General features: G+C 47.9%; 1 protein-coding gene across 1 annotated transcript; it reads right to left on the bottom strand.

The window, feature by feature from the left end:
- Nucleotides 1-1,361: 1,361 nt before the first annotated feature.
- LOC133343814 (transmembrane protein 79-like) lies at nucleotides 1,362-27,169 on the bottom strand. The gene is made up of 5 exons (XM_061553679.1): nucleotides 26,914-27,169; nucleotides 22,509-22,634; nucleotides 10,845-12,029; nucleotides 7,946-8,168; nucleotides 1,362-3,181 (listed from the first exon to the last, which is right to left on the bottom strand). The coding sequence occupies exons 3-5, from the start codon at nucleotides 11,959-11,961 to the stop codon at nucleotides 2,983-2,985; spliced, it is 1,539 nt and encodes a 512-aa protein (XP_061409663.1). The 5' UTR covers nucleotides 11,962-12,029; nucleotides 22,509-22,634; nucleotides 26,914-27,169; the 3' UTR covers nucleotides 1,362-2,982.
- Between the last annotated feature and the right edge of the window lie 572 nt (nucleotides 27,170-27,741).

The raw sequence follows: 27,741 nt of genomic DNA, 5'->3' as shown, positions 1-27,741 counted from the left end.
CATCCTGTCCTTGGACGGATTATATTTTGTTTTGCACCAATTTATAATATAATTTTAAAAACCTAAGGTAAAGTCTTTTTTTCTTCGTGCAGTAATCGACTTTTAAAAAAATCTAGAGAACGTGTTAGAAAGTGACAAAGCTTTATTTTGGTAGTTCATCGAATGGAGTATATAAAAAAGATACTAAAACGTGTTATATAATACACTTTACATCACGCACCAGTCACAACACCGCCACAACCACCCAGTCAACTCAACAGGACAAAGTTTGCTTGAAAATGTATTGATGGTGCTGTATATATCTTCACTCATTACAAGATACCGTAATGTGGATTTTTTTTAAAGTAACTTTTTAAAAATATATATAAAAAACCAACAATAACCTAAATCTGTCATAGTATGTAAAATGCCTAAAGTAAATGTACGTAAAATAGTATTGCATTTAAATTATGTTACAATACCTGCAGTGATCTGGCCATCATTTGCATTCTCATGATTTAAAAAATAAATTTAAATATGCGGGGAATGAAGATCGCAGCTGTGAAAATGAGAATAAAACACTTAAAAACATAGTCATCTCTTATAAAAGTTACATTTATGCAACGTTAACACTGGGCATACTGTACTCACAAGAGAACCGGTCCTTATCCATAGACGTAAATGCCTACGCACCCACATAAGACGACTGCTTAATATCCATGCACAGCTGGCAAGCTTAAATACAATAACGGATAGCTGCATCTGTACAAACACGTGTGCACAATGGCTCTCTTCTGTGCGGTCACGGATGCAGCACGCATTTCACCCGCCCTGCTTGATGACAAATTAACCCCGGCCACACACGCAGCAGCGCCTCTTCGTGGCTTGAAGCCAACCTGCACCGTGCCACAAACACCGATATTGGCATCGGGCAGAGGACAATGCCAATTTTGCTTTGTTATGGGTGTCGTGTCTTCTTCGCTTGTGTTGCAGGTATATCCGGCATTGTGAGTCCCCCCGCAATGAATCTGAATGGTGTGTCCTCCACATGGTGCCAATTAAGCTGCTGTGTATGTACAAGTATAGCCCCTTTTGTCAATCCACTGCTGGATAAGGGCCTCCCCACACCTTATGCAGGCTGTGGGGGTTATGTGATCATACATCATTGTGCTCGTCGATGCGTGTTGGTGAAGACGAGGGGTATAGACGTGGGAGCGTTGGAATACAGCACAGCAATAGATTCTGCTCCACTGACCTACCCACCCACGTCGCCCCCGCGGTCTATGGCAACCTGTTTGTGTATGGCAGTCACCAATCCAGCACTACTCAACGCTCATCTTTGCTTAGCTTCTGCATTCCGAGTGATATGGCAACGTGTGCAAATGAAAGCAACACGACGCGGCGGTTCGAGTTGAGTCGCAGGACTGGGAATTGTGTTTCATTGGGCATGACGGGCTAACGGATGTTCTTCATGCTAGAACCCAGCGCGAGTCTCCATGCAACTATCTACCCACACTTACACACGACAGCACACGTCGACGTTGAACCTAGGTGTTACGGTACGATGTACGGCGAGTACAGATTTGACTTGACTATAAAGACCGTGAGCACCTTGGTGGGTTACTGATAATCGCTGTGTGTGTGTGCGTGCACTGCTGTAAAAGGCAAATGTATCTCGAACAAGGGAACTGCTGCAAAAGCAAAGGCTGAATGCTGTCGATCTTCTATACCACTTGGTTCTCAACCCTACACGTTGCAACCCCGGCTTCTATTTTGTATGTTAGATATTGTCAATTAACATGCATCAATTGATAGGTGAGGCATGTGCAATGTATTCAGCAGGTTAATGTAGCTATGGAAAGCCCGGCAAGTGATTGGCCAAGATTAAATTGGCTACCGCTTGCAGAAGACGATGCATCGGAGGCCATTCTCTGTGTAACATTAAAGTAAGATACCAGGGCTTATTTTAAAATATATATTCCGGAACCCTAACTCCGAACTGGAGACATTTCCCAGAGCTTTGCCCCAGACAGCTCCGGCTGAAATCAAGCCCTGATAAGAGACCGTACATGCCTATACCCAGCCATTTATTAAAGGGGCAACTCCCGTTGCTGTACACTTACCTAATCTCTCAGAATTGTTTGATTGAATTAACTTTCCATTTGCCCCATCCTATATGGGCGCTACCAGCAAACGGGCACGGTCACGGCCTTGGGGCATTGGCAGGGCCTTGTGGTATAGTAAATTCGCCACTCTGCAGAGTTGCACGGTTCAAATGTGGCACAGGAGGTGTTTTAACCGTATTAAAAGGTACCATCTGCTTCACCGTGGATATAAAAAAAATGGCATGTCATTCGAAATGAGTATGCAATTTTTATGTTAGTGTTGTCCAAACCAGCAACATTTGTAAAAATTACTGAATTGGGATTACACAGCGTCTTCGTGATTGCCTTGCCCTTTAAGAATGGCACGAACACCAACGTGCTGAATTATTATTGATGATTATCAGCCAACTGCTTTGACTTTAACAACCACTGTATGGCTGCTGTGTATATCATTCTGCCAATTCATTCCCCTCCTCTGTCTAGATCTGCACTATATTAAACATTTTAGCACCATTTGTTATACTCTGCCCGAGACTACAGACCGACTGAACATTTTATCGATACAGCTAGTGTTGGTGCCACATCTGTTGAAGTTGGGCTTCATCTCGAATACATAATTTACTTCTTAATCTGCCAGCCCTTCTATCTGAACTGCTGGTTTAATGAAGCAATGTTGTATTAAGATACTACGGTACGGATGACATCACCACCAGGAGATGTACTAACCCACTTGCTGCTCAAGTGAGGTACAGCCCATGTGTTAATACAGGTCCTGACACCATGGTGCTGGGTTTGGTGGGCGACGTTAAATTCGTGTCACGCTGCTGTGTCTGGTATCATGTGTGTGCGCACGTGTGTCGACTCCTGAACTGCATTTGCCTCGGCCGATCGGCGCTCGTCAGCCCCAGAAGCGGAGCCGTGGCGGCGATGGGGCCGTGGGCGCGAGGTCCGAGGACTGCAGGAAGAGGCGGTCAAGGCCCAGCGTGAAGAGGCAGTAAAGGTTGTAGGAGAGCATGGCGAGCGCCGGAATGAAGACGAGGCTGAACCCGAAACCCCGACATCCAGGGCACAGGACGCAGCTCAGCAGGTACACCAGTCTAGGTGAGATACAGCACAGCAGGCACAGCAGGTACACCAGTCTAGATGTGATACAGCTCACAGCCGGTACACCAGTCTAGATGAGATGCAGCACACAGCAGGTACACCAGTCTAGATGAGATACAGCACAGCAGGCACACCAGTCTAGATGTGATACAGCTCACAGCAGGTACACCAGTCTAGATGAGATGCAGCACACAGCCGGTACACCAGTCTAGATGAGATACAGCACAGCAGGCACACCAGTCTAGATGTGATACAGCTCACAGCAGGTACACCAGTCTAGATGTGATACAGCTCAGCAGGTACACCAGTCTAGATGTGATACAGCTCACAGCAGGTACACCAGTCTAGATGAGATGCAGCTCACAGCCGGTACACCAGTCTAGATGAGATACAGCACAGCAGGCACACCAGTCTAGATGTGATACAGCTCAGCAGGTACACCAGTCTAGATGTGATACAGCTCACAGCAGGTACACCAGTCTAGATGAGATGCAGCACACAGCCGGTACACCAGTCTAGATGAGATACAGCACAGCAGGCACACCAGTCTAGATGTGATACAGCTCACAGCAGGTACACCAGTCTAGATGTGATACAGCTCAGCAGGTACACCAGTCTAGATGTGATACAGCTCACAGCAGGTACACCAGTCTAGATGAGATGCAGCACACAGCCGGTACACCAGTCTAGATGAGATACAGCACAGCAGGCACACCAGTCTAGATGTGATACAGCTCACAGCAGGTACACCAGTCTAGATGTGATAAAGCACAGCAGGTACACCAGTCTAGATGTGATACAGCTCACAGCAGGTACACCAGTCTAGATGTGATAAAGCACAGCAGGTACACCAGTCTAGGTGTGATACAGCTCAGCAGGTACACCAGTCTTGATGTGATAAAGCACAGCAGGTACACCAGTCTAGGTGTGATACAGCTCAGCAGGTACACCAGTCTAGATGTGATACAGCTCAGCAGGTACACCAGTCTAGATGAGATACAGCACACAGCAGGTACACCAGTCTAGATGAGATACAGCTCAGCAGGTACACCAGTCTAGATGAGATAGAGCTCAGCAGGTACACCAGTCTAGATGAGATACAGCTCAGCAGGTACACCAGTCTAGATGAGATACAGCTCACAGCAGGTACACCAGTCTAGATGTGATACAGCTCAGCAGGTACACCAGTCTAGATGAGATACAGCACACAGCAGGTACACCAGTCTAGATGTGATACAGCTCAGCAGGTACACCAGTCTAGATGAGATACAGCTCACAGCAGGTACACCAGTCTAGATGAGATACAGCTCAGCAGGTACACCAGTCTAGATGTGATACAGCTCACAGCAGGTACACCAGTCTAGATGTGATACAGCTCAGCAGGTACACCAGTCTAGATGTGATACAGCTCAGCAGGTACACCAGTCTAGATGAGATACAGCTCACAGCAGGTACACCAGTCTAGATGTGATACAGCTCAGCAGGTACACCAGTCTAGATGTGATACAGCTCACAGCAGGTACACCAGTCTAGGTGAGATACAGCACAGCAGGTACACCAGTCTAGATGAGATATAGCTCACAGCAGGTACACCAGTCTAGATGTGATACAGCTCACAGCAGGTACACCAGTCTAGGTGAGATACAGCACAGCAGGTACACCAGTCTAGATGAGATATAGCTCACAGCAGGTACACCAGTCTAGATGTGATACAGCTCACAGCAGGTACACCAGTCTAGGTGAGATACAGCACAGCAGGTACACCAGTCTAGATGTGATACAGCTCAGCAGGTACACCAGTCTAGATGTGATACAGCTCACAGCAGGCACACCAGTCTAGGTGAGATACAGCTCACAGCAGGTACACCTTCTAGATGAGATACAGCTCAGCAGGTACACCAGTCTAGATGAGATACAGCTCACAGCAGGTACACCAGTCTAGATGTGATACAGCTCACAGCAGGTACACCAGTCTAGGTGAGATACAGCTCACAGCAGGTACACCAGTCTAGATGAGATACAGCTCAGCAGGTACACCAGTCTAGATGAGATACATCTCACAGCAGGTACACCAGTCTAGATGAGATACAGCACAGCAGGTACACCAGTCTAGATGTGATACAGCTCAGCAGGTACACCAGTCTAGATGTGATACAGCTCAGCAGGTACACCAGTCTAGATGAGATACAGCTCACAGCAGGTACACCAGTCTAGATGTGATACAGCACAGCAGGTACACCAGTCTAGATGTGATACAGCTCACAGCAGGTACACCAGTCTAGATGTGATACAGCTCACAGCAGGTACACCAGTCTAGATGTGATACAGCTCACAGCAGGTACACCAGTCTAGATGTGATACAGCTCACAGCAGGTACACCAGTCTAGATGTGATACAGCACACAGCAGGTACACCAGTCTAGATGTGATACAGCTCACAGCAGGTACACCAGTCTAGATGAGATACAGCTCACAGCAGGTACACCAGTCTAGATGTGATACAGCTCAGCAGGTACATCAGTCTAGATGAGATACAGCTCACAGCAGGTACACCAGTCTAGATGTGATACAGCACACAGCAGGTACACCAGTCTAGATGAGATACAGCTCACAGCAGGTACACCAGTCTAGATGAGATACAGCTCACAGCAGGTACACCAGTCTAGATGTGATACAGCACAGCAGGTACACCAGTCTAGATGTGATACAGCTCACAGCAGGTACACCAGTCTAGATGTGATACAGCACAGCAGGTACACCAGTCTAGATGTGATACAGCTCAGCAGGTACACCAGTCTAGATGTGATACAGCACAGCAGGTACACCAGTCTAGATGTGATACAGCTCACAGCAGGTACACCAGTCTAGATGAGATACAGCACAGCAGGTACACCAGTCTAGATGTGATACAGCACAGCAGGTACACCAGTCTAGATGTGATACAGCTCACAGCAGGTACACCAGTCTAGATGAGATACAGCTCACAGCAGGTACACCAGTCTAGATGTGATACAGCACAGCAGGTACACCAGTCTAGATGTGATACAGCTCAGCAGGTACACCAGTCTAGATGTGATACAGCTCAGCAGGTACACCAGTCTAGATGAGACATCACACTGCTAAGCATACAAGACGGCATACAGCGCTCACATCCGTAAAGGACATCAGTCTGCATGGAAATTTCACAGCTCCACACGATAAATCTGAGACTGGGGTCTCAGATTTATCGTACTTTTCTGTGTCAATACAATCTCCACCACGGACAAATTCAACCTAACGATGGGATTTGCTTAAAACCTCCACACTCGTTTCTTTGGCAGCTTAATTGGCATGTTATGCCAGGCATTCATGCATCGGTGAAAGTTTATTATACATCTGTCAACATCTGGAGAAAACATAATTTAACACGTAAAATAATAAATAAGCAACAAAGGGTCCGTTTAACCCTATTTAAATAAAATAACATCTTGGTGAACCAGTTTATGAGCCTCCTGGACCAAAGTTTTCCAGCAGCATTTCTTTAACATTACGCAGTTGGACGTACAGTACTGTATTTTCGTTGCCTGCACATACGTTTTATTTTCATCTAATTTTTTCGCGACAACGTGCCATGTCTCCATTACGTACAATGGGGGCAAATCGCCAAAACGATTTGCTGCAGCCATTTCATCGAGATGGGAATCTGGCCCACAATCTTTTAAAATCAAATGGGAGCCCGAGACTCTCTCTTTTAATAAGCCACTGAGCTCAACATGTTTTTTTTTACCCAACAGACATTGGGTTTCGATTTAAAGCTTTCGTGACTGCAGGGATTCATCTTCTTGGTTCTTTTGGTAAAGTCACGTAGAAGGAAAGTAATAAAATAAAAAAAACATAATAAAATATATATTTATATAATTTTACAACGGCTTAGTTTTATTATTTTATTATTTAATAAAATATATATTTATCTTATTTTATTATGTTTTATTTTTATTATTTTATTATTTTCCTTCTACGTGACTTTACCGAAAGAACCAAGAAGGTGAGTCCTTGGGTTGGCGATAAAGAGAAATCACTGCAGGATGCATGGAAGCACACACTATGTGTGTGTAGATTGTATATGCCAAACACTCACTCATGAAATTAGACAAACATCCCAATGCAGGACACTTCAGACAAAAGAGTCTTGGGTTCAGGGGGGCTACCAAATTTGGTATCTAGGCCTGATTTTCAGATTTATATTAATCTCAAAATTAGAGCACATCCCTAACATACACTATACTGACAGAGATGGGCAGTTTCTAAATTGCAAGCAATTTAATATTCCCCATACTTTTTGTAATTTTTCGTTATATTTTTAATTGGTAATGTTTATCTAAATTGGAAAGGACACAGTTTATAATGTTCATATACATTACATCACTGGAGTAGTTTTTATGAATTTTACAACGTTAACTTCGCACACACTCCAGCGTTGTAGATATGATTACGCAACAACGGCTGAGCTGGCTGAGACATGTGTGCAGGATAAGTGAGCGCCAATCGCCGAGGCAGGAATTGGTCCAGTCTCCGTTAATCTGGCGGCCAAGGGAGAAAGACCTAAGAGCAGATGGTGGGGAACTATTAGGGACGACCTTAGAGGTCGTGTGTCTACTGTGCAGCAGCTGCCAGATCTGGCGGAATACATCCTTGCCAAGCTTACGTTGCCATCAACGGCTCACGGCCATGATGACATCTCGACCTGCGACCTCCGATCACAATCCTGGACCAACGCACCTCCCGATGGCGAAGAGAGCGGCGAGGCTGGGCAGCACCTTGAGGTCGGCCTGCTGCAGGTAGGAGGCGAGCGCCAGCAGGTTGAGCAGGTAGAGGAGCAGCTGCTCGGTGGAGCCGGCGGCGTGGCGTCCCCACGTGTTCACGCTGCGCTCACGCTCGGCGCGACGTCCCGGCGAACCTCCCGAGCAGGCGCACAGCCGCACCACGCCCTGCGCCAGCACACCTGGGGTGCCACGGGGTGGACGTGCGCCAGAGGTCGCAAACGGGTTTTGATTCCGTACCCTTACCCGGCCGCACCAGGGTCGCAAATGGGTACACGTACCCGGCCGGGTACGGGTACCCGTTCCCTACCCGTACCCGTACCCTACCCGAAATGAGTGACAAACGGTTACTCACCAGTGACTCACGGCCTACCCGTACCCGTACCCGGCCGGGTATGGATAGCCGGGTATCGGGTAGGGTATGGGTATCGGGTAGGGTACGGGTATCGGGTAGGGTACGGGTATCGGGTAGGGTACGGGTATCGGGTAGGGTACGGGTATCGGGTAGGGTACGGGTATCGGGAAGGGTACGGGTATCGGGTAGGGTACGGGTATCGGGTAGGGTACGGGTATCGGGTACCCGGTTGCGACCTCTGACGTGCGCGCAGGCCGGCAGCTCGCTCGCCAAAGCTGGGTTATTTCGCCCCCCGTGGGTGGTGTGGTTACACATTGACGTTCCACAAGAAAAATGTCTCTGCTGCGTTGCGCGAAAAAGTGGAAATGTACGTATGTATGTTGGAACTTCTTTCGCACCGTACGTAGCCAACGCGCGCTAATCGGAGGTGCGGGGAATTGGTGGGATAGTCTTGAGAACAACTGACGAGAGAGGAGAGATGAGGAAATAAGCTGAGGAGTGGAGACCGAGAGAAGGGGAAAGGAGCTGTGGGCAACAGTGGAAGAGGAGGTCGGATTACATCATAACATACAGAGGCCGCTGCTGGACAAGAGCGACAGAGTAAAGAGAGGAATTGAAGGAAATGAGGGAACCCTTCGCTCGGCAGTGGGAAGTTAGGGCTGACAACAATGCCAACAACAGGCTGTGAGATGCATTGTGGGAAAGCAGAGAGCAGTTTCAGCAAAACCCACGTCTATGCTCCCCTGCTTTGCCAACCTACACACTGACCAGCGTTGTGCAGGGTTACCAAATGACCCCCCCCCTATGATCCACACATCGTAGGGAATCCCTCATCCAGCAGTGAGTTGACTCTTCATTTACAACATCAATGGATGCGAGACTACTCGGTTTGTAACCGTTCAACTGGACGCTGAATAGATTGTCACGATTCAGTGTGATGCTTCTAATCAAGATTGAATTGTTTGGTCTAATTTGTGTAGCCTGTCTTGTATGTTGCGTCTCGTTTGCTCTGTCTTGTTTGTCATAAACACATGGGTATGTTTGTATATCATTTACATAAATAGTGAATAACCAATTGCACAAATACATGTCAATAACTCCGTACTTTCATCAATGACGCTGCACTTAAAGGAATGCAAATATGATAGGCGACATTCGTGCAAAGGCCCTTCTATCATAGCAGAGAGATGAAGAAGGGCCATTGCCTGAAACGTCGCCTCAAAGTGTTGTTTTTACTCTTATTGACGAATGCGTTAAGCTTTTGATAATTTTGCATGTGCGCCACTGCCAATGAAGTATCACAATTATTTTATCCACAATATATGCATCTCAAGCTTTAGTTCGTTGAATAGATTTTGTCCAAAAGGTGTGGAGTAATACAAATGGAAGTTTGTTGGCTCTAAGGTCTTCAAAAGTAATAACATTTTGTTAAGAACGGGGGGGTGGGCATTGGCACTCAGTTGCATCTCGTAATGAGCCACGGTCGCCTTGCTGCCCCCCCACCCTCTGCTGAGCAGAGCAAAGGTTGAAAGTCAAGATAATTGCAGCGTGTGACTGGCTTCTTGCGTCAGTAGCAGTAGACTTGCTCGCTCTCCTTCTCTGAGCTGAAACCCATGTGGCCACATTTGAGATATCGAGATATGATGACTCATACTCTTGTCCAACTGGAACAAGCCGTTCCACCTGGTAGAAAGGCCAACAACGGCGGTTATCCTAATTCAAATCCAACACCTGCAAATGATGAGAAGAACCAAATCGCAACAATAAAGTGCGTGCAGGCTGTTGGGGTTGTCAGATTGTTAAACTCTTCGTATTGGTGGTCTATACAACACTATGGGCAGATGTTTAGCTCCTAAGCTGGTGGTCTGCATAAGGCTGAGAGCTTTGTACGTGCGATGTGGCGATCACATGACATGCGAGGCATTGTGGGAATTGTGGCTTCCTGCTGCTGTGTGTGTTATTAAATATAGTGGTTATACAAGGCTGGTCCCCACTGAACAAATGTGTAATTCATTAATTTTTCTCAAAACCTTGATCAAATATAAGCACAGCCCAGAGCTTGTTTGAACACAAGGTCAATATAACTTTTGATAACACACCATCTAATGTAGCACCAACCCTTTCTCAGGTTTTGCACCGATCACACTCCTAACTCCGAGCAAATGAAAAGCCATTCTCTTGTATGGATTTTCAAAAGAAGCAGGACTGAGATCTAGTTCTATAACTGGACCCTGACATTTTACAATATATTTCAAATGAAATAATATGTCCTATTAAGGATAAAAAGTGTGTCTTCAGGCTCATGTATAGACCAGAAGATTAAAATACAAATATCTGAACATTACATGATAAGACTCAGATATACACAACATTGTTATTATATTACATGCCCTGACATGCTGCATCATGAGACATACATATAACAAACCGAGATTAATAAAAAAAAACAATGTCTAGCCTGGCGTGTCGGGTCGACCATGCAGAGTGCAGGCCTGGCACTCACCGAACACTGTTGGGAAGAGCATGAAGAGGCCACAGCGCAGCGCGTACACCATGCGGCTGGCCAGGTCCGGGCACACGGGCGCCTCGTAGGGCAGGTACTCGTAGGCGGCAAAGAGGGCAGCGGGGGCAGTGAGCACGGCCAGGAGCACCGACACCACGGCCTTCGCCTGCGCCCTCACCGCCGAGTGTCCGCAGCAGCGGCAGCAGCAGCAGCCGCTCCGCTTACGGCGGCCGCAGCGCGATCCTCCTCCTCCTCCGCTGCCACCGCCACCACTGCACCCTCCACATCCCGCTCCCGCGGGCTTCCCTGCGGCTCCGTCACACGCCGACGGGGCTTCGGCCGCTTCCAGGCACGCGGCGCCGCCGTCTTCGCACGCCAGGCTGACGCGAGACGACGGCCGCCCCGAGAGGCCCGCGACGAGCGTCTCGCCGTCGGAAGAGGACGACGGGCGCAGGAGGGGCCGTGTCTCCGGGCTCCCGGGGACGCCCTCCCGCCGCGCGTGCAGCGGGGATGGCGACAGGTCGCTCTCCGTTTCCGGCTCGGCCGTGCAGGCGACGCGCCCCGGCCGCTGGTCCGCGAAGCTTTTCAGCGGCAACACGGTAACCTGGTGGCCGCCCTGGCCCACCGTGCGGCCCGGCCCATTCCCCGCGGTGGGCAGCGAGCCGTTGGAGCGCAGGCCCGATCTGTCCGCCGACGTTCCCCTGCCGCTGCTGCTCGACCCGGCCATCGACGAACGCTTGGAGGGGGCGCCGTCCTCCTTGACGCCGTGGCGCGCGGGGTCCTGCGGGTGGGACTCCAGGAGCTCGGTCTGGGACTCGGACGACTTGGGCCGGCACTCGGACGGCGATTCCAGGGCGGACATCGAGGAGGAGGTGGAGGACGAGGCCGAGGAGGAGGGCGAGGACCGCAGCTCGTCCAGCGAAGAGCCGAGGCTCTTGGAGGCCGGGACGACCGTGATTTGCGTGTCCAGGTCGAGGAAGGGCGCGAAGGAGAGGCCGCCCGCGTCGTCGCCCTCACCCAGCTGCCCGATGATGTCCGCGATGGACTCCTTCACTCTCTCGATCTGCTTTAGGTCCTCGCCCAGGCCAGCAGCAGATGGGCACGGCGGGCTCGCCATGACCCCGGGCTGCCTGCGGTCGACCTCTCTGTGCGTGGTGCCCACGTCGAGAAACCTATGCAGGGAACCTTTCAAAGGGGAGAAAGAAATCCAGTGTGGGCAGTGTCTTCTGCGAGGCATAACGTTAAATGGTGATCGTTGGTTACACTGCAGACATCGGTATAAGTGCTCTCAATACGATCGTCCTGCTGAACTCAGCATGTTCATAAATTTTTTTATTTCATTTCATACTATCTTTAGTTTCCGTGAGAAATTCAATGTGCGTGAGATATGGCGACAACTTGGGGAGGCCTTCATCAAGCAGTGGATTGATCATGGCTGATGATGATGACTACCTTTCATTTGCTTACCACATGTATTCCATATTAATCTTAATTTTCTGGTTCAGTGAATATATACAGTCAATAACAGGTTGTTTAGAAATAACAGAAACGTTCTAAATCAAGATCACAATCAGTTGAAACAGTTCCTGAAAAAGTAAAGCAAGCCAAAACATTGTGATATGCTCTCTCCTTTCCTCTCATTGAACGGTAGAAACCAAATTCTTTTTTAAATCAATGTCTGATTCTATTTTGTAAAGGAGTATCTACACGTTGCACATATCTGTCGTGCAGTATTATGTTAAACTTTGGCTATCCACATAGCTGCCAAAGATCCCTCTGGGCAAATCTTCCACATGCCAAAAATGGGAACTGCGATGATAATGGAGAGAAAGGAAGAACACTGCCGACGTTTTTCGCCTCCACGGTGGCAGAATACTTGGAGGATTGAGCTGCCACGGTTCAGTGAACGTCTCGCTATCACAAGGTAACAAAACGGCCCCTCCGTGTAGTTTAATTTGCCTGATTTGTGTCCGCGCTGGGAGCATGAGATTCGTTTTATTTTGTAGCCGCAATTTCCAACCTCGTGTTGGGCCCCAGGCTCAGTGCACCTGCGACTTAGTTTTTGATCAAAACAGACGTCATCTGGAGTGTGTTACACACGCATGGGCTGGAAGGGGTCCTGGACGAGGAACTCCCACGCAACTTTCATGTGGTCAATGTCCAACCCACGTTCAAAATCTCAGATGAGAGATCAAAACAACTTTCCTTCGCTGGCAGCCAATAGGATTTTTTTTTAAGATGTCTGGTTTTTACAGTTGACATATTGTTGAGAGCAGTCATGCAGAATATTTTTTCCCTTATCAGTAAAATGCTTATAATTACAAATAATAGTATTTTATTCTTGGTTCTTTCGGTAAAGTCACATAAAAGGGAAATAATAAAATAATAGTTATTTTTTATATTTGTATTATTTTATTATTTCCCTTCTACGTGACTTTACCGAAAGAACCAAGCATATGAATCCCTGCAGTCACGAAAGCTTTAAATCAAAATTTAATAGTATTTTGTTAATGCAATTACTAATTAAGTTGCTGCGTATACAGTATTCATTGCAAGTGTTGTGTTTGTACGTCTATGTACCATACAAATACCATTTTCTCACAGGATTTATTATTAGATCTTGTTTTGTATTAGCCATGTTTATATTTGTACATGTACATCCCTTGGGTCAATCCACTGCTGGACGTGAGCCTCCTCCTGCCATGTAAGTCATGGGCGTTATTTTGCCATACTTTTGTGTGGGTTGTTAATCTGGGTTGTTGAAGGCAAGGAACACAGATTTTTGGCACATGTCTCTTGCTGAACTTCCTTCTGCTGCCCACAACTTAGCCCCACAGCAGCCGATGTGATAGCCCCCCTTTACATGCATGATGGTGGCCGCCCACCCGAGCAGTATCTAGAGTCCAAACTGCTTAGCTTCAAATACCCGAACGAAATCGGGTGCATTGCGAGTGATCGGGCACAGACGTGGTTACTCTTATCATTTCACAAACACACGTTTGCTTTCTCTCTCCAAACGGGAATGACCGTCCTCCAATTCGATCCATCAGAATTATTTACATACAGGAGCGCAGCCTCTCCCTGACATGTCGCCGGCGACGCTGCTGCCCCCTGCGCCCCAGAGCACTGACTTATGAGTCGCTGCGGGTGCGTGGATTGTGGATTTCCTCGTCTCTCCTGACCCGGGGTCTGGATGAGCACGAGCATCTCCGTGGATCCATTCGCCAGGGTTGTGACGGCCATGCTCTCCCCAGCAGGCTGCAGTGGCCGTCTTTCGAACGACCCCATTCCCTAATCCCGCAGATTGAAACCATTGCTTTTTCGTATTTTTTTTATGTGTACGTACTGCCAATTGCATCTCGCAATGTGCGATCGGCATCACGTCATGAGACGAACGTATCCAATCGGAACTCGCGCAGAGCAGTGCATCCCCTCGTGTTCGTGAGCGTCCCACAGAAGCGGATGTCACAGAGCTTCACTCTATTTACATCACGGTTATGGGGTTTTTTCGTCGCACGACAGCCGAACGAAATATGTGTTATTCTCAGAGCTGGAATTTCGACAAATTAAGTGCAGGATCAAATTTACTGTGTTCATTGGTGACTGGATTGAGACCATCAGCTCACGATATTCGATCACGTGGTCTCAGCGCAAGCAGCTGCCAGGATTCTAACCCAGGATCTCAGCTCTGACCTCTGAGCCACCTGGCCCCCTGTGATTTAATACATTTTAAATGATGGCGCAGTGGTTAGCGCACTTCACTCTGAAACCGGTGACCCGACTTCTATTCCCAGCCATGGATAACAACCGTGGCGAGTGAATTATGAACTTATCCAGCCCCCCCCCACCCCATGCACCAACTCGCAGTGACCATCATGTTGAAGTATGGTCAAATAGCCATCAAAGCCGACACCGCATGGGAAGCATCTCGTACCGGAGCAGCTGTACAATACGGCCTGTTACGAAAACGTTATACTGGTTGGAACCTCCTGGTTACACCAGCCCACAGGGAATTATTGTGTCCGTCCGTCCATCATGCAGTGAGGGGCTGGGTGGGGAGGGAGGGGCTGGGTGGGGAGGGGACGGTGGGGCTGGGAGGGTGGTCACGAAAGTTCTAAAATTAAGATTGAATCACGTAGAATGGAATTAAAAAAAGTTTTATTTTATTATTTTATTATTTCCATTCTACGTGACTTTACCGAAAGAACCAAGAAGATATTTTAACAATTCCACGAATAGTAGGATTACCCAGACGAGCAACGTTGCCCTGCTGAGTGACCCAGCCAGCGCAAGCTGCTGGGTATCGTCGGCGGCGGCAGTGGCCGCACCGACTTTCGTTTTTAAGTTTTACGGGAAGGCGTGGGTGGTTGGACACCACACACACACACACCAGCCCCCACGAATGCAAAGCAGATGTTCAACCCCCTGTAGGTCGTGAGATCACTATTAAATACCCTTATACTAATAAACACATTCTCATTTGGCCGTTTATGGAATTATTTGGCTGTTTGGAGAGCTTTTGTTTAAGCAACCACAGCGTGTGTGTGTGTGTTTTGGCTAAGCGCTCGTCTAAAATGCTACAGAATTTCAAATATTGTATGGCTAGGAGGACCCTATGGGATTCATCAATGGCCCGTGTAATGTAACCCTGTGTGATTTGCATTCGTATGATGCTATTAAATGGTATGTTAATTAGTTGCAGGGGGTTGACCATACTCGCCATGCTGGTCAATGCGGTTGGTACTATTTTGTCTTACCGAGTGCCGGGTTGTGGTACTGGTGCCGCTACCAGGGCAGCTACTCGGGTCTACAAGGCTCTCAAGCCTCTTTCGCCCCGGCAAAGCCAATGCTCCGTTGAAGAGGTGATGACTATGACCATGATGATGATGTTAAATATTATCCAGAGAGGTGACAGTTATTGAAAAAAGCTCAGTGCATACCCAACGTAATGTCTTTACTGAGAGACCGTGTCACTGAGTGTGTCTGAGCAAAAGAAGGACTTCCTCTAGATCAGCTCGGCAGTAAATGAAAGCAACAACACTGCTAGCACTCCGGAGGACAAAGTTGTGATCGGGGACACACAGATGTTCCGAGTTTAGAAACAAGTGCGCGCCAATAGCGTGCGCTTGTGAGATGCGTGCGGTAAGTGTGTGAGCGGCTAAGCGCGCTCCCTTCACTTCAACCGTGCAGATTACCCAGGATTCCAAATAACCCACACCACATCATTTCATATCCATTGCGTGCTGTGGATGACGAGGCCATGCCTGCCTTTTAACGCTGCGCTGTTTTTAATTGACGTTTGCACCAAACGATAGCATGGAAAATGCAATTTCCAAATGGCTTCTGAACAAATGGCTTCTCTGGACAATGCGTTTCTCGAAGAGAATTGCAGAATGTGTTTTTTTTTTCCATTGGCACTGAGCTGCTCAAAACACCACTGCTCATCCACACATGACTGTAGTGGGTGCCAGGCACTGGATCTTGGACTCGACAATAATTAAATTAAAAAACACAGCCACAAATCAAGTGTCCTCCCCAGGCAAAGCTGTTGTTTGGGCATGGTTCGATGGAAGTGTATCCAGACACGGTTGCGTTTTCGGGTCTTTAAATCGAAAGCCAGCCACCTCCAGACGCAAAGTTACTCTGCGGTGGACAACCGACTCTTAATACAAAACATACTCTGATTTTTTTTTTTCCCCCGTTGAGCTGCTTTCAATTCTCTTCCAACGTTGTGTTGACGCCACACCGGCTGTACGGTGGCCAGGGAACATCATGCGATTAATCGATTCCTAAGTTTCGTCAAACTTGCATCGAATGGCGGATATAATCATCAATGATTTTCACTCCATGCCAGTGATGTACTCGTGCTACATTGCGGCTCATGGAAAAGAGAAAGTGGGACAAACGAAACGGACACAAGCGACGAAACACTGCAGAAAAAATGTCAAAAACTTAATTTATGAATCGAATCATGGCCGAGATTCCTCACAATGGTTTGAACTGCCTTGTGGGGAAATGGGAGTGAATGTTTACACCCCGAGCGAGCATCCAAGTTGAACCAGTGTGGGGTATGGATGTGTATTGTGCCGCCTAGGTTAAGCCACGTGCAACCAATAATAATCATACAAGGCCTCTTTGTCAGTCCACTGCTGGATGACTGGGAACTGAACTCAGGCAGCCGGGTTAAACGTGCAATACCGGTAGTAACGTCGCTCTGTGTAACCAACTACGATTTCATTAATACCAATAGCTAAAACCCACGTGCGCTGGCACAACAACCCATATGAGTGTATAACATGCAGGTTTTCACGGTCATCATTTTTTTTGATTCACACCCAATTGTTGCCTTTATATCGAATTGTTCAACTTAACGGTGAGAATAATACATTGGCGCGTCGTTAACCGCCTATACATTACACGTGGCAATATGAATGTATTTTGGCCAAACCCAAACAACACATTTTAGAATCAGTTCGTACTCGTAACTACCTCGATGTGTGGTAACCAGGTAAGACCAATGTATATTTGAAAGAAAAAAAAAGTGTGCTTTGGTTACGCGTCGGGGTATTGCGAGTGGAAACTGGGTAGGATGGGGCCATTGCGGCTGAGATCGTATCAGGGTACAGACCCACGTGCTGCTGCGGGCTTCACGTGGTCCCAATTAGAGCACCTCAGAGGTGCTGTCTGGGCTCTCCACTGCCTCGTATCCCACTGACTTGGACTTTCAGAGCCATGCACTTATAGCAATCGCAGGCTCCAACTGCTATGTAGATGCGTGTGGTGATGCGTAGTGTTCAGCCCTTTAATCGATCCACTGCTGGCTGAAGGCCGATCCCCGTGGCGTATTGGTCAAAGAGGTCGTTGAGTCGTGCTTCGCCATGTACGCCGGTCAGTGCGGACTGGTGAAGGGGGCAGGGGACCAGTGCCGGATTAAGCTAGTGCGGGGCCTGTAGCAAATGTTGATATAAAGGGGCCCTAATGTTTGTTTTTTTAAACACATAAACATTAAAACATACATTTATAACTTGCATAGTAAAGTAATTGTATTTTTTCATTTGCTATACAGCCAGATAATACGACAAATTGCTAACCTAAAACACCCAGCCGTTCGGAAAAGTTGAAGGCGGTATCGTACTATAGTAATCGAGCAAGTGCAGAATCACTGACCCGGATTGATAGCTTGAAAGCATTTAGCGCGGGGCCCTTGAAAGTGCGGGGACCGTAGCTACTACATATGTAGCTACTTTTGCTACTGGGATAATCCGGCACTGCAGGGGACAGTGGCTAGGAATCAGAGGTGTGGACTCGAGTCATGTGACTTGGACTCGAGTCAGACTCGAGTCATGAATTTGATGACTTCAGACTCGACTTGGACTTGCATAACAATGACTTTGTCCCACCTCTGAGGTGTGGACTCGAGTCATGTGACTTGGACTCGAGTCAGACTCGAGTCATGAATTTGATGACTTCAGACTCGACTTGGACTTGCATAACAATGACTTTGTCCCACCTCTGAGGTGTGGACTCGAGTCATGTGACTTGGACTCGAGTCAGACTCGAGTCATGAATTTGATGACTTCAGACTCGACTTGGACTTGCATAACAATGACTTTGTCCCACCTCTGCTAGGAATACAACTCAGGGCCCCAGGTTAATGGTGCAGTGCGCTTACCACTTCACCATAATTCTTAGGTTTTTTCCTAAGAATTTTCTTTTCTTTTTTTCTTTTCTATCATGTGTATCAGGCCTCCCCCTCCCCCTTCTCTGTCCAAGACGTTGGCGTGTGCAGCAGTTTGTCGCTTGCGCACAATCGCTTCCACGCCGTCGCCCACCCTTTTGGCCCCGCCCCCCTCCCTCCCGATACGTTCCATTCATTGGCTACCACATTCTGATGAGCCCCCTCCTCCCCCCTCAACTCGCTTTTAAGGGATTACATATTGAACCATTGCCTCACTTGATGCAGCTAATCTGGCTGTGACGGTCCCACCTGATGACGGAGACTTGTGTTGCCTCCGAAACGTCGTGATCTTTATTTTATTTTATTTTTATTAATTTTGATGTTTTACCTACGTGACTTTACCGAAAAAACCTAAGAATATGAATCCTTGCAGTCACGAAAGCTTCAAATCTAGACTTCACCATAAGTAATCCAAATTTATATTTAAAATTAGTTGTATGTGCTTTATTTATTGTAGGCTTATATATAACTTTGTATCCCGCACAGATTTGGATCTCTTACAAAAATAGATACTTGGTCACAATAGCTGTGATGGGTTTATACGTACGCAACAAAATCCCCCATGAACGCTGTGTACTGCGTGTGTGTGTGTGGATGGGGTTGTGCGTGGGATTGCAAAAAAAACAAACGAGCGTCCACAATGTATTACATCCCAAGCGATGGGGATTACGGCCATAACAACCAGAAACTATGCGAGAGAGAGAAAAAAACTACAACTGCTTCGTATAAATATGTCTGTGTCCTTGCGTGGGGAGGGAGGGGGGGGAATTCATTACGTTGCCAAAGACAATACAGACACAGGCCAGTTTTAATATCTTGTGATGATTTGCACACACGGGGAATTAGGACCACAGTGCGCGATTATAGCTCGAGTTATTACACTGTGTCACAATTTTTTTTGGTCCTGGGTAGTAAGTGTTATTTCCAAATTGCGTATGCCTCAAAAGTACAGAAAATGTCTATTAAACCCCACAAACTTTGCTTTTGTGACCAGGACAGTGATGTTTTGAAATGTACCTTTTTTCAATGAGAAAACGGGCGAATTTGTGTCTTTTCGTTCACATAAAGTCAGAAAAAAACAACACAATAATCCAAATTAACACGTATTTATACTAAAGTAATACAAAAAATTACTACAAAAGATTAGACACCAAGGCGCACTACCACAGGCGGGACCGAGTTCTTTGTGGGGAGGAACAATCTAAAAAAACTATTTACTTCTAAATCTTTTAACGTCATTTTTTTATTACTTTAGTATAAATGTGTAAATTTGTATTCATTTGTTGTTTTTCTCTGACTTTATGTGAACAAAAAGACACAAATTCGCCCGTTTCCTCATTGAAAATAGGCAAATTTCAGAATATCACTGTCCTGGTCACAAAAGCAAAGTTTGTGGGGAATAATATCCATTGTCTGTACTTTTGAGGCACAAGCATTTACGAAATAACACTTACTACCCAGGAACAAAAAAATGTGTTACATCGTGTTATCGGAGTTTGGGTTGCGATCGTATCGAGTCGACTCTTTGTCTGCCAGCTTGGATTTCGAGCTGTCAAAACCCGAGGCTGTCGTTGAAGGTATCCTCCGTCTGACACCTTTGCCATTGACCCCGGCGTTCCACAAGGCCCCCCACCACCACCGCCACCCGCGTTGTCTCAGTCACAGTTTGTTCTTTTTGTTACACCGTGGGGGTATGGGTTGGGAATGGTCGAGAGAGTCTCAGTGGTCAGCACGATATCATAAGAATGGGACTATACCCCCCCCCCCCCACACTTCTACCCTTCCATCGCTACGGGCATTGGAGGAGAGGGGGGCCCGGGTGAGTCATGACCCACGCCGGGTGCATTCTTGTGCCCTCAGGGCCGTCATGGAAACGGCCGAGACTGTCTCACTTCCCACCGACTTCAAACAAATCTGCGGGAGGTTGTCAGTGGCCACCGGGCGTCCTCCCTCCGTCTTCCCCTTTCCGCAAGCGCGAACTCTCACCCCCCACCACCCACCCCGTCTCCTTCGCGAGTCAGATTCTGCGCTCGTTGTGTCCGCGTTTTTTTTGCGAAATTTGCGAAATCGTGCGCGCACGTTGACTTTGGAAGCGCCGCGGTGGCGAGATGTTAACTCCCTCGCCTGGTGTGCAGGAAGTCGTGGGTTTGATCAGGATCCTGGCTCCTGAATATTTGGAGTTTGCATGTTCTCCCCGTGGTCCGGTGGATTTTCCCCTCCGTATTTAGAAACATGCCTTGAGAGTATTTGGCTGCTACACATTTCCACGCAAGAAGCCAATTCGTGCAGCTATCATTTGTGATGACCAGGTCGCTTGTGATAAAAACTTGGAATATAGCTCGGTGGGATTTCCCTGGTAAAATTAGAAAGTGTTTAGTTTTTGAGCCGGTGTCACTGCTCCCACGACGACAGGCAGACGAGGCGCGCACGCTGTGTAACACGCGCGTAGTGTGAACGAGAGCGACGTGACGGGTGTTTCGGGAATTGTCGAGGCGGTCGTGCATTGGCTTCTTCTGTCTGTCCGTCGAGGCGCAGGTGGCAAGCCGACTTTGCACATCATCCCCACGTGGTCGTTAAATGAGTACCACTTCGTGGGATATCAATGGTCATTCTATTCATACGGGTCCCCTGTCATGGAAATGTGGAATTCCCAATCGGGCCACCGATGTAGATGAATGCTGCCCCTCCCGTGGCTGCCCCTGTCGTGACGAGTGCTGGAAATGGTCGCGGGTTGTCCACGCGCTCGAATCCGCTGCTGGTAAAAGAAGTCCACCACCACCAACTCCACCACCACCAACTCCACCACCACTCCCTCCCCACGTTGACCCCCACGTCATCTCTCGTCCTGTGCGGTAGCGTGAGGTTTGACTGCCGCTCCTACACTGATCGAATCACTCTATCAGCCCCCCCCCCCCCCCACCATGCCACCACCACCCCCAGTTGATTGCACCCCCAGGGCATGTGCTCCCATGGGTCGAGTCCCTTCCTAGTTGTGGGCGTCTGATTGCCTTCCCATCAAGGAGTTGTAATGAGAAACGACTGCATTACGTCATTGACTAAAGCTGGGTTATGGTTGATATTGAATCCATTAATTGTTACAATAGGCATAGACGCAGTGTATTGCATTCTTGTATATGTATCAAAACGTGGTTGCTCAAAGATCTCCTAGGGTTTGTGTAGAGTTGGCAGACTATATGGATCGAAGGAAGTCACCATATTGAGATTAGGCTTCTTTATTTAATTATAAGCCGCAATTCAATGGAAACTCTTCTCGGTTGCTTAATTCGGTCCAATGATATTTTAATCATCTGAAGCAGATAATGTATACAACTTTAGATTTTACTTGCAGTACATAATGCAATGAGAAAGAAAGTGTAACAAAAGCTTAAAAGTGTGCACAGAAGCGTGGAGAGATGCGCACTCAAAATAATGACATTGCGTCGCAGAGAGAACACACGACCACGTGGATAAGAGATCATCAGCAAGTTCGATGCTTCGCTTCGACTCTTCGGCAGGACGACACTTCGCTGGAAGGGACGCTGCTAGTCGAGACTAATAACAGGGGCAGCCAAGTGAGCGACAGCATTCATCTACATTGGTGGCCGTAATGGGAATTCCACATTCCCATGGCGGGGGACCTGTATCAATAAGACTACTATTCATACCCCACGAAGTGGTACTCATTTAACAACCACGTTAGGATGATGTGCAGTTTCGGCTCGCTACGTCCCCCCCCCCCCCCCCTTCGTTATGGACGGACAGATAACGAAACTAATGCACAACCGCTTTCAACATTAGTTTGGAATGCGTACAAAATATACGAATTCTCCACGAAATGCACCGAGAAGCGAGCCGGGCATGTGACGTGGAGGGACGCCTAAGATGTGGACGCGCCGGCTATAAATAAAACGTTAACACGTGCTCACTGCGGTGCCCTCTTTTTTTGAGTTTCCTCTCATCTCCAGTGACCGCGGCCGCCTCACGAGGAGTTGTTTGGATTTTCCAGAGCCGCTGAAGTGTTTCTGTGAGATGGGGGAATTGGCGGAGAAGGGCTGGGTGGGAGGGTGGGTGGGTGGGCGGAAGGTTTTGGCAAAAGATTAGTAGGGTGGCCAGACTGGAAAGTGCTCTGTGTAGTCTGTATTGGCCGTCTGTTAGCCACCAAAGCAGCTGCCATCTGATGGGCCGTGACCTCGCTGCCCCGTGTGAGTGGGTTAGGGGGTTGAGTGGTGGTGGTGGTGGCATGGACGTTTGAGAACTTTCCCAATCGTGACATGTGCGACTGTGTTTATAGCAAGGGGCTCGTAAAGTCGCTGTATATGCAGAACGCTGGAAGTCAACACTCGTCTATACATAACCATTAACTTGTATCTTTAAAACCTTTAATAGTGCTGTTTGTTTCTGGCCGCTTGTTATTTTGGCCACGGTGATTTTGTTTTAAATCAGCATGTGCATCCAGTCGTTTTTTTTAATCCTTTATATTAAGTTCGCTTGCTTGCTTAGGACCGTGCAAATCTTTCGGTCGTTTTTTAACCCACTTCCCGTGATCCAATCGAGCTGACATTTTCCACACAGACTCGTTGTACGTGACAATTAATGTTCGTGAAAATTTTTTTCCAAAATTTTACACTTTTTAGGACAAAAATATTATATTTAATTACCAATTGCTTAATGGTGCAATGCAATCATCTGACCCATAGGTGGCAGCCATCTCAAGCCAGAGGACGAGAGGACTCTAGCCGCCACGCATATAAAGGATTTATAGTGAAAAACTTTGTTTTTACGGGTTAATTTTTTATTCTTCATATAAGCAGCAGAGTCCGATGTGTTGGTGGAGCAGAGGCAGATCATCCCGGCGACCTGAGTTCGATACCCCACCACGGCTACCATGAGACATGAGTGCCGAATAATTCCTGAGCTGGTCCTGCCCCCATCGTGACCACTGGTCAGCGTGGTGAAGTATGGTCAAACAATCCCCCATCACCGTCCCAGAATTGTAGAGGTCCTCATCCAGCAGTGGATTGAGAAAGAGCTGTACATTACACTGTTACATCACAGTTGTAGTATAACACACCCATTACAAATACACGATTGTGATTGGTGTAAATCCTAATGGTGTTCTGGAAGGACTACAAAGTTTAACATTTTCACAGTCAGCGCGTCTAATTATAAACAATCCTACATCCAACACTTTAGATTTTGGTCTCGTTGAAATTACGGCCCGGAGGTTGATTGGTTTCACTCATAGGGCAGGGTCAGCCTAAAGTTCACCATCGTCTTTACGGCTGGTGTTCAGCACTTCCGAATAACGTGATCCCAATCACTAGTGAACCAAGTCATCCCTCCCCCCGTGGAGTGTGCTGGTAAAGTTGGTGGAAGCAAAGCTTTAAAATTAATAAATATATGCACACAAGTCAGGTTTTTTTTCATATACTTTAAGTTGCGTACTACAATGCACAATCGATCACGTGGCCATTATGCTTTTCATTAAATGTGTTCATTTTATTCTCAGATGACGTCACTGTGATTGGACATTCAGAAGCGTAACATTGAGTGTCACTGCTAACATTATTTAATTACATGCTAATTATCGATAATTGACCATCGCGTGCCAAGCAGTAATTATAGCTCCTGAATATATATGCTTACTCAAGAAATGTACGGTATCGTGTAGATCCAGCAATGTGGAAGCTACGTGGCAGGGATATGAGTGTTGTATGTGTGCAATGCATATGAATAGATGTATTATATGTATGCATGTGTATAACAATGCATGACATGGCCTGACTCAAATTTTCATTATGAAACGTAATATTGGTTTGCTAAATCTACATGTTAAAGGGCATGTGTGTATATGCCTGTGAAAGTGAACATGTATATATTATATTCGTATGGGATACAGGAATGCATTTAAATATGCATGTAAATGTACCTATATGTGTTATATGTATACGTGAGCTGTGTCACATTTACATATGTAAGCAGCTATGCATGTGCATGGGTGTGTTAGGCACATCATATATACGTGTACGCATTCGTGCATTATGCACACATTATGTACTACATACTCCCATATGTATCATTGTACATCTGCTTGTACGTGAGTGCACATGCGTGCACGTACACATGCAACGTATGGGCCATGCACATTACAAACGCATGCATCGCTCGCTCAGTGTGCACGCGTGCCCGTGTCTCAGTCGTGCACGGCTCACGCCGCACTGCATACTAAGCAGAGGGCCGGACCAGCAATCCCACCAGCCACCCGGGTTCCTTGCAGCACCCTCCCCTCCTGATCCCCTCTCCCAGTTCTCTCGGGTTTCCCACCTCCTTCTGCGTCTCCTCTCCCAGCTCTCCTGCTGCCAAATCCCCGATCGTCGGCTGCCCTTCACAGGTCTCTCTCTCTCACCCCAGCCCACCCAACCACCCACCCACCCCGCGTCCCCCAGGTCTCACCCCCACTCCTATTCCGTGTCTTCCCCGGGGAAAACATCACGCATCACGCCGGGAGAATCCCTCCATACCCGCCCACATCCATACGTATGGCCGTGTGATCGATATGATATGCATTACGTTGTGTGCGTGTGTCTGTATCGCATGTGCACTATAGTGTGCATGCGTATACATGCATATATGTAATGGTGTATGCATGTATTGCACGCACGTATTTGAGTGTACATTTTCACGCATGTGCGTGTTTCCACACATACAATACGTCGCATGCATAGCCTAGCCATAGCAGTGACACGGTCAGCATTTGACCACAGCATTCGCACGGCCAACGGCTGCTATTAAGACTCACAACCCTGTGTGTATGAGTCGATAGCTGCATGAGGGCGTGTGTATGCATGCGCGTGTTTGATCAGTACGTCTCCCAAATTATGCGATGTTCAACCCATGCAAACTGAAAATTCATCACCGGCCATGCAGCGTCCCATTGGCAATTTGCTTCCCTCCCGTAACTAATTTGAGTGAACAAGTATGGACATATAACACCCATGATCGACACATCCAGCAGTGGATCGACTTGTAATTGGGTCTCAATACAACTGCGGTAGTAACTTAAAGCGCCTTTAAGTAATATATATTTCGGGTCACATCGCGGGAGTTTCATGCCAAAGTGTGTCGTACGCCTTCATTCACCCGCAACATCAAATACGCAAATATGAATCATTATCCTGGTCGGGAAAGCCAAACTACGTGTTTAAGCGCCCTCTTAACAGGACTCGTCATGAGGTGTGTGTCTGTGTCTGTGCGCGCTTCGGGCACCACAGCCTGTGCTGGATCACACCTGTGATGTCCGTCTTCCCGTACGTCTGGTGTCGATCACGCACATATGCGCGAGCTGGTTGTTAAACACAAGGATTCCATCATGGCATTCCGCGCGTGTTGCTGCTGCTGCTGCCACCGCTGTTGTTGATATTCCAGGAGGCTCGCTCTCATCAACAAGCGCTCAGCAATGTCGGTGCCCTCGCGTCACGCGCTGCCGAATTGATGCCGACGGGATGGAAAATGAGGAGGAGGCTTTTCAAACAGCGTCCTTGTGTCCGCGAGTCTCGATCAATTAATATTCGCAAGCCTCTCTGGCCGGGGCTTTAGCTCCGGGAAGGGGGCATTGTTTTCGTGGAAATTTGACCTGGCAGGCTCAAGGGTGCGCGCGCGCGTACTAACAGCCCCATTCCAGATGATTATCGATGTGCTTTGAAAAAGAGTCGCTGCCCGAAACGTCACCCATTATACATCCCCCTCCCCGTTTTGCAAGCAGTGAGTTATTGACGAAAATGTAGATTATTATTTTTGGTAATTCGTGATTTGTATTCCTCCCAACATACACCCGCACGGTTTTGCTTTATTGTAAAAAAAATCGCTCGTGCTGTGCGTGAGAATATTAGTACGGTTATTCAGCAGTTTATGGCGTCATTGGATGTTTCACTCGGCTTTCCCGCATGAGCAATCCGATAGAAGGGTGACTCAGGATTGAATCTAGACGGGTATACAGGTCGCTTAATTAAGGGTTTCCGCGATCGTCTAATCACCTATGGTAACAACGTTGGCCTCGACCTGACAATGAACAACAATGCGAGTCTGCAATGATACAGCAGCTAATTACGCGCGCCCTTAACCGATATACAATTCACCCCGAATGCCCGCGCCCCGCGTGCACAAACGCGCACCCCCAAGACCCCCCCCCCCCCCCCGTCTCTCGCTGTAACAACGCCTCATTGCCTCCACATGCATCACACACACACACGGCAAACGTGTCCTTAAACACACACGCATTCTATTGCATTCTCCTCTCCCGTACTAAGTCGCTCCGATGCAGCCAGCACTTACCGCAATGGTGTGCGTCCCTATCCTTCGGTTTGCAGCAATTATCAATTATATGCTTCTCCTCCCTGCGAAGAGAGATGTCCTCCCTGCTGTACGGCCACCACCACCACGACCACCACCACCACGGCCGCACGCGCGCACGCAACCGCGAGGCATTTGCCCGTGTGCTCACACTCGCTGGCCGAGCGCCCTGTGGCTGACTGAGCAGCAGCAGCACCCGTGCCGGAATGTACCACTGCTGTGCCCCGCGCGTGTGCGTGTGTCAAGGGTGTGATGAGGCAGGGTGCCGGGATAACAACCTCTCCGTGTATGAACTTAGGCACAATTTGACGCTGCGGGGGTGGGGTGGGGGGGCTGATCTCAATTTAACGCGTGGACATTCGTCATCGTGCGCGTTGCAACGGTGCGCGCTGGATCCAATTTGAGTTCCATCTCTCACGTGAACGCTTCCACGTCGACGCGTCCCCGGCACCCCTCCGTGAATTGTGTGGTTCCACAATGGCTCACTCCACTCCGGGGCAAAGAAACGCTTGCTGGTTTTAAGCAAGTTGTGCTGATGCTGCATAGTTGCCACGCACGGTGATGATGATCAAACAGCTGCTGCAATCGCACAAATATTGCACAGGATGCGTTGGCCTTAAAGGAAACTGACAGGAACATCATTTTTGCGCAGTTGTTAAATATGAAACCCAGGAACCGTTTTGGGGTTCGACCTCGTTCCTTGAGCACGCAGGCATCGTGGTTTCGGGCGAGAGATCAAATGGAACGTTGTAATATATTTTTAATTAACTTGCGACATGTGAGCGCTTGGCACAATAGAAACCTCGGCAT

This window comes from Lethenteron reissneri, chromosome 18 (assembly GCF_015708825.2).
Source record: "Lethenteron reissneri isolate LAM-NWPU_2019-01 chromosome 18, ASM1570882v1, whole genome shotgun sequence".
NCBI lineage: Eukaryota > Metazoa > Chordata > Hyperoartia > Petromyzontiformes > Petromyzontidae > Lethenteron > Lethenteron reissneri.
Note: the sequence above shows the minus strand (reverse complement) of the source record. Positions and strands in the feature narration are given on the sequence as shown.

Coding starts and splice junctions, on each gene's coding strand:
- LOC133343814 (XM_061553679.1), bottom strand. CDS start 11,961: ATGGCGAGCCCGCCGTGCCCATCTGCTGCTGGCCTGGGCGAGGACCTA. Junction 8,169..10,844: donor GCTCTTCCCAACAGTGTTCG/GTGAGTGCCAGG, acceptor GTGGCACCCCAG/GTGTGCTGGCGCAGGGCGTG. Junction 3,182..7,945: donor GCTCTCTTCGCCATCGGGAG/GTGCGTTGGTCC, acceptor TATCTCACCTAG/ACTGGTGTACCTGCTGAGCT.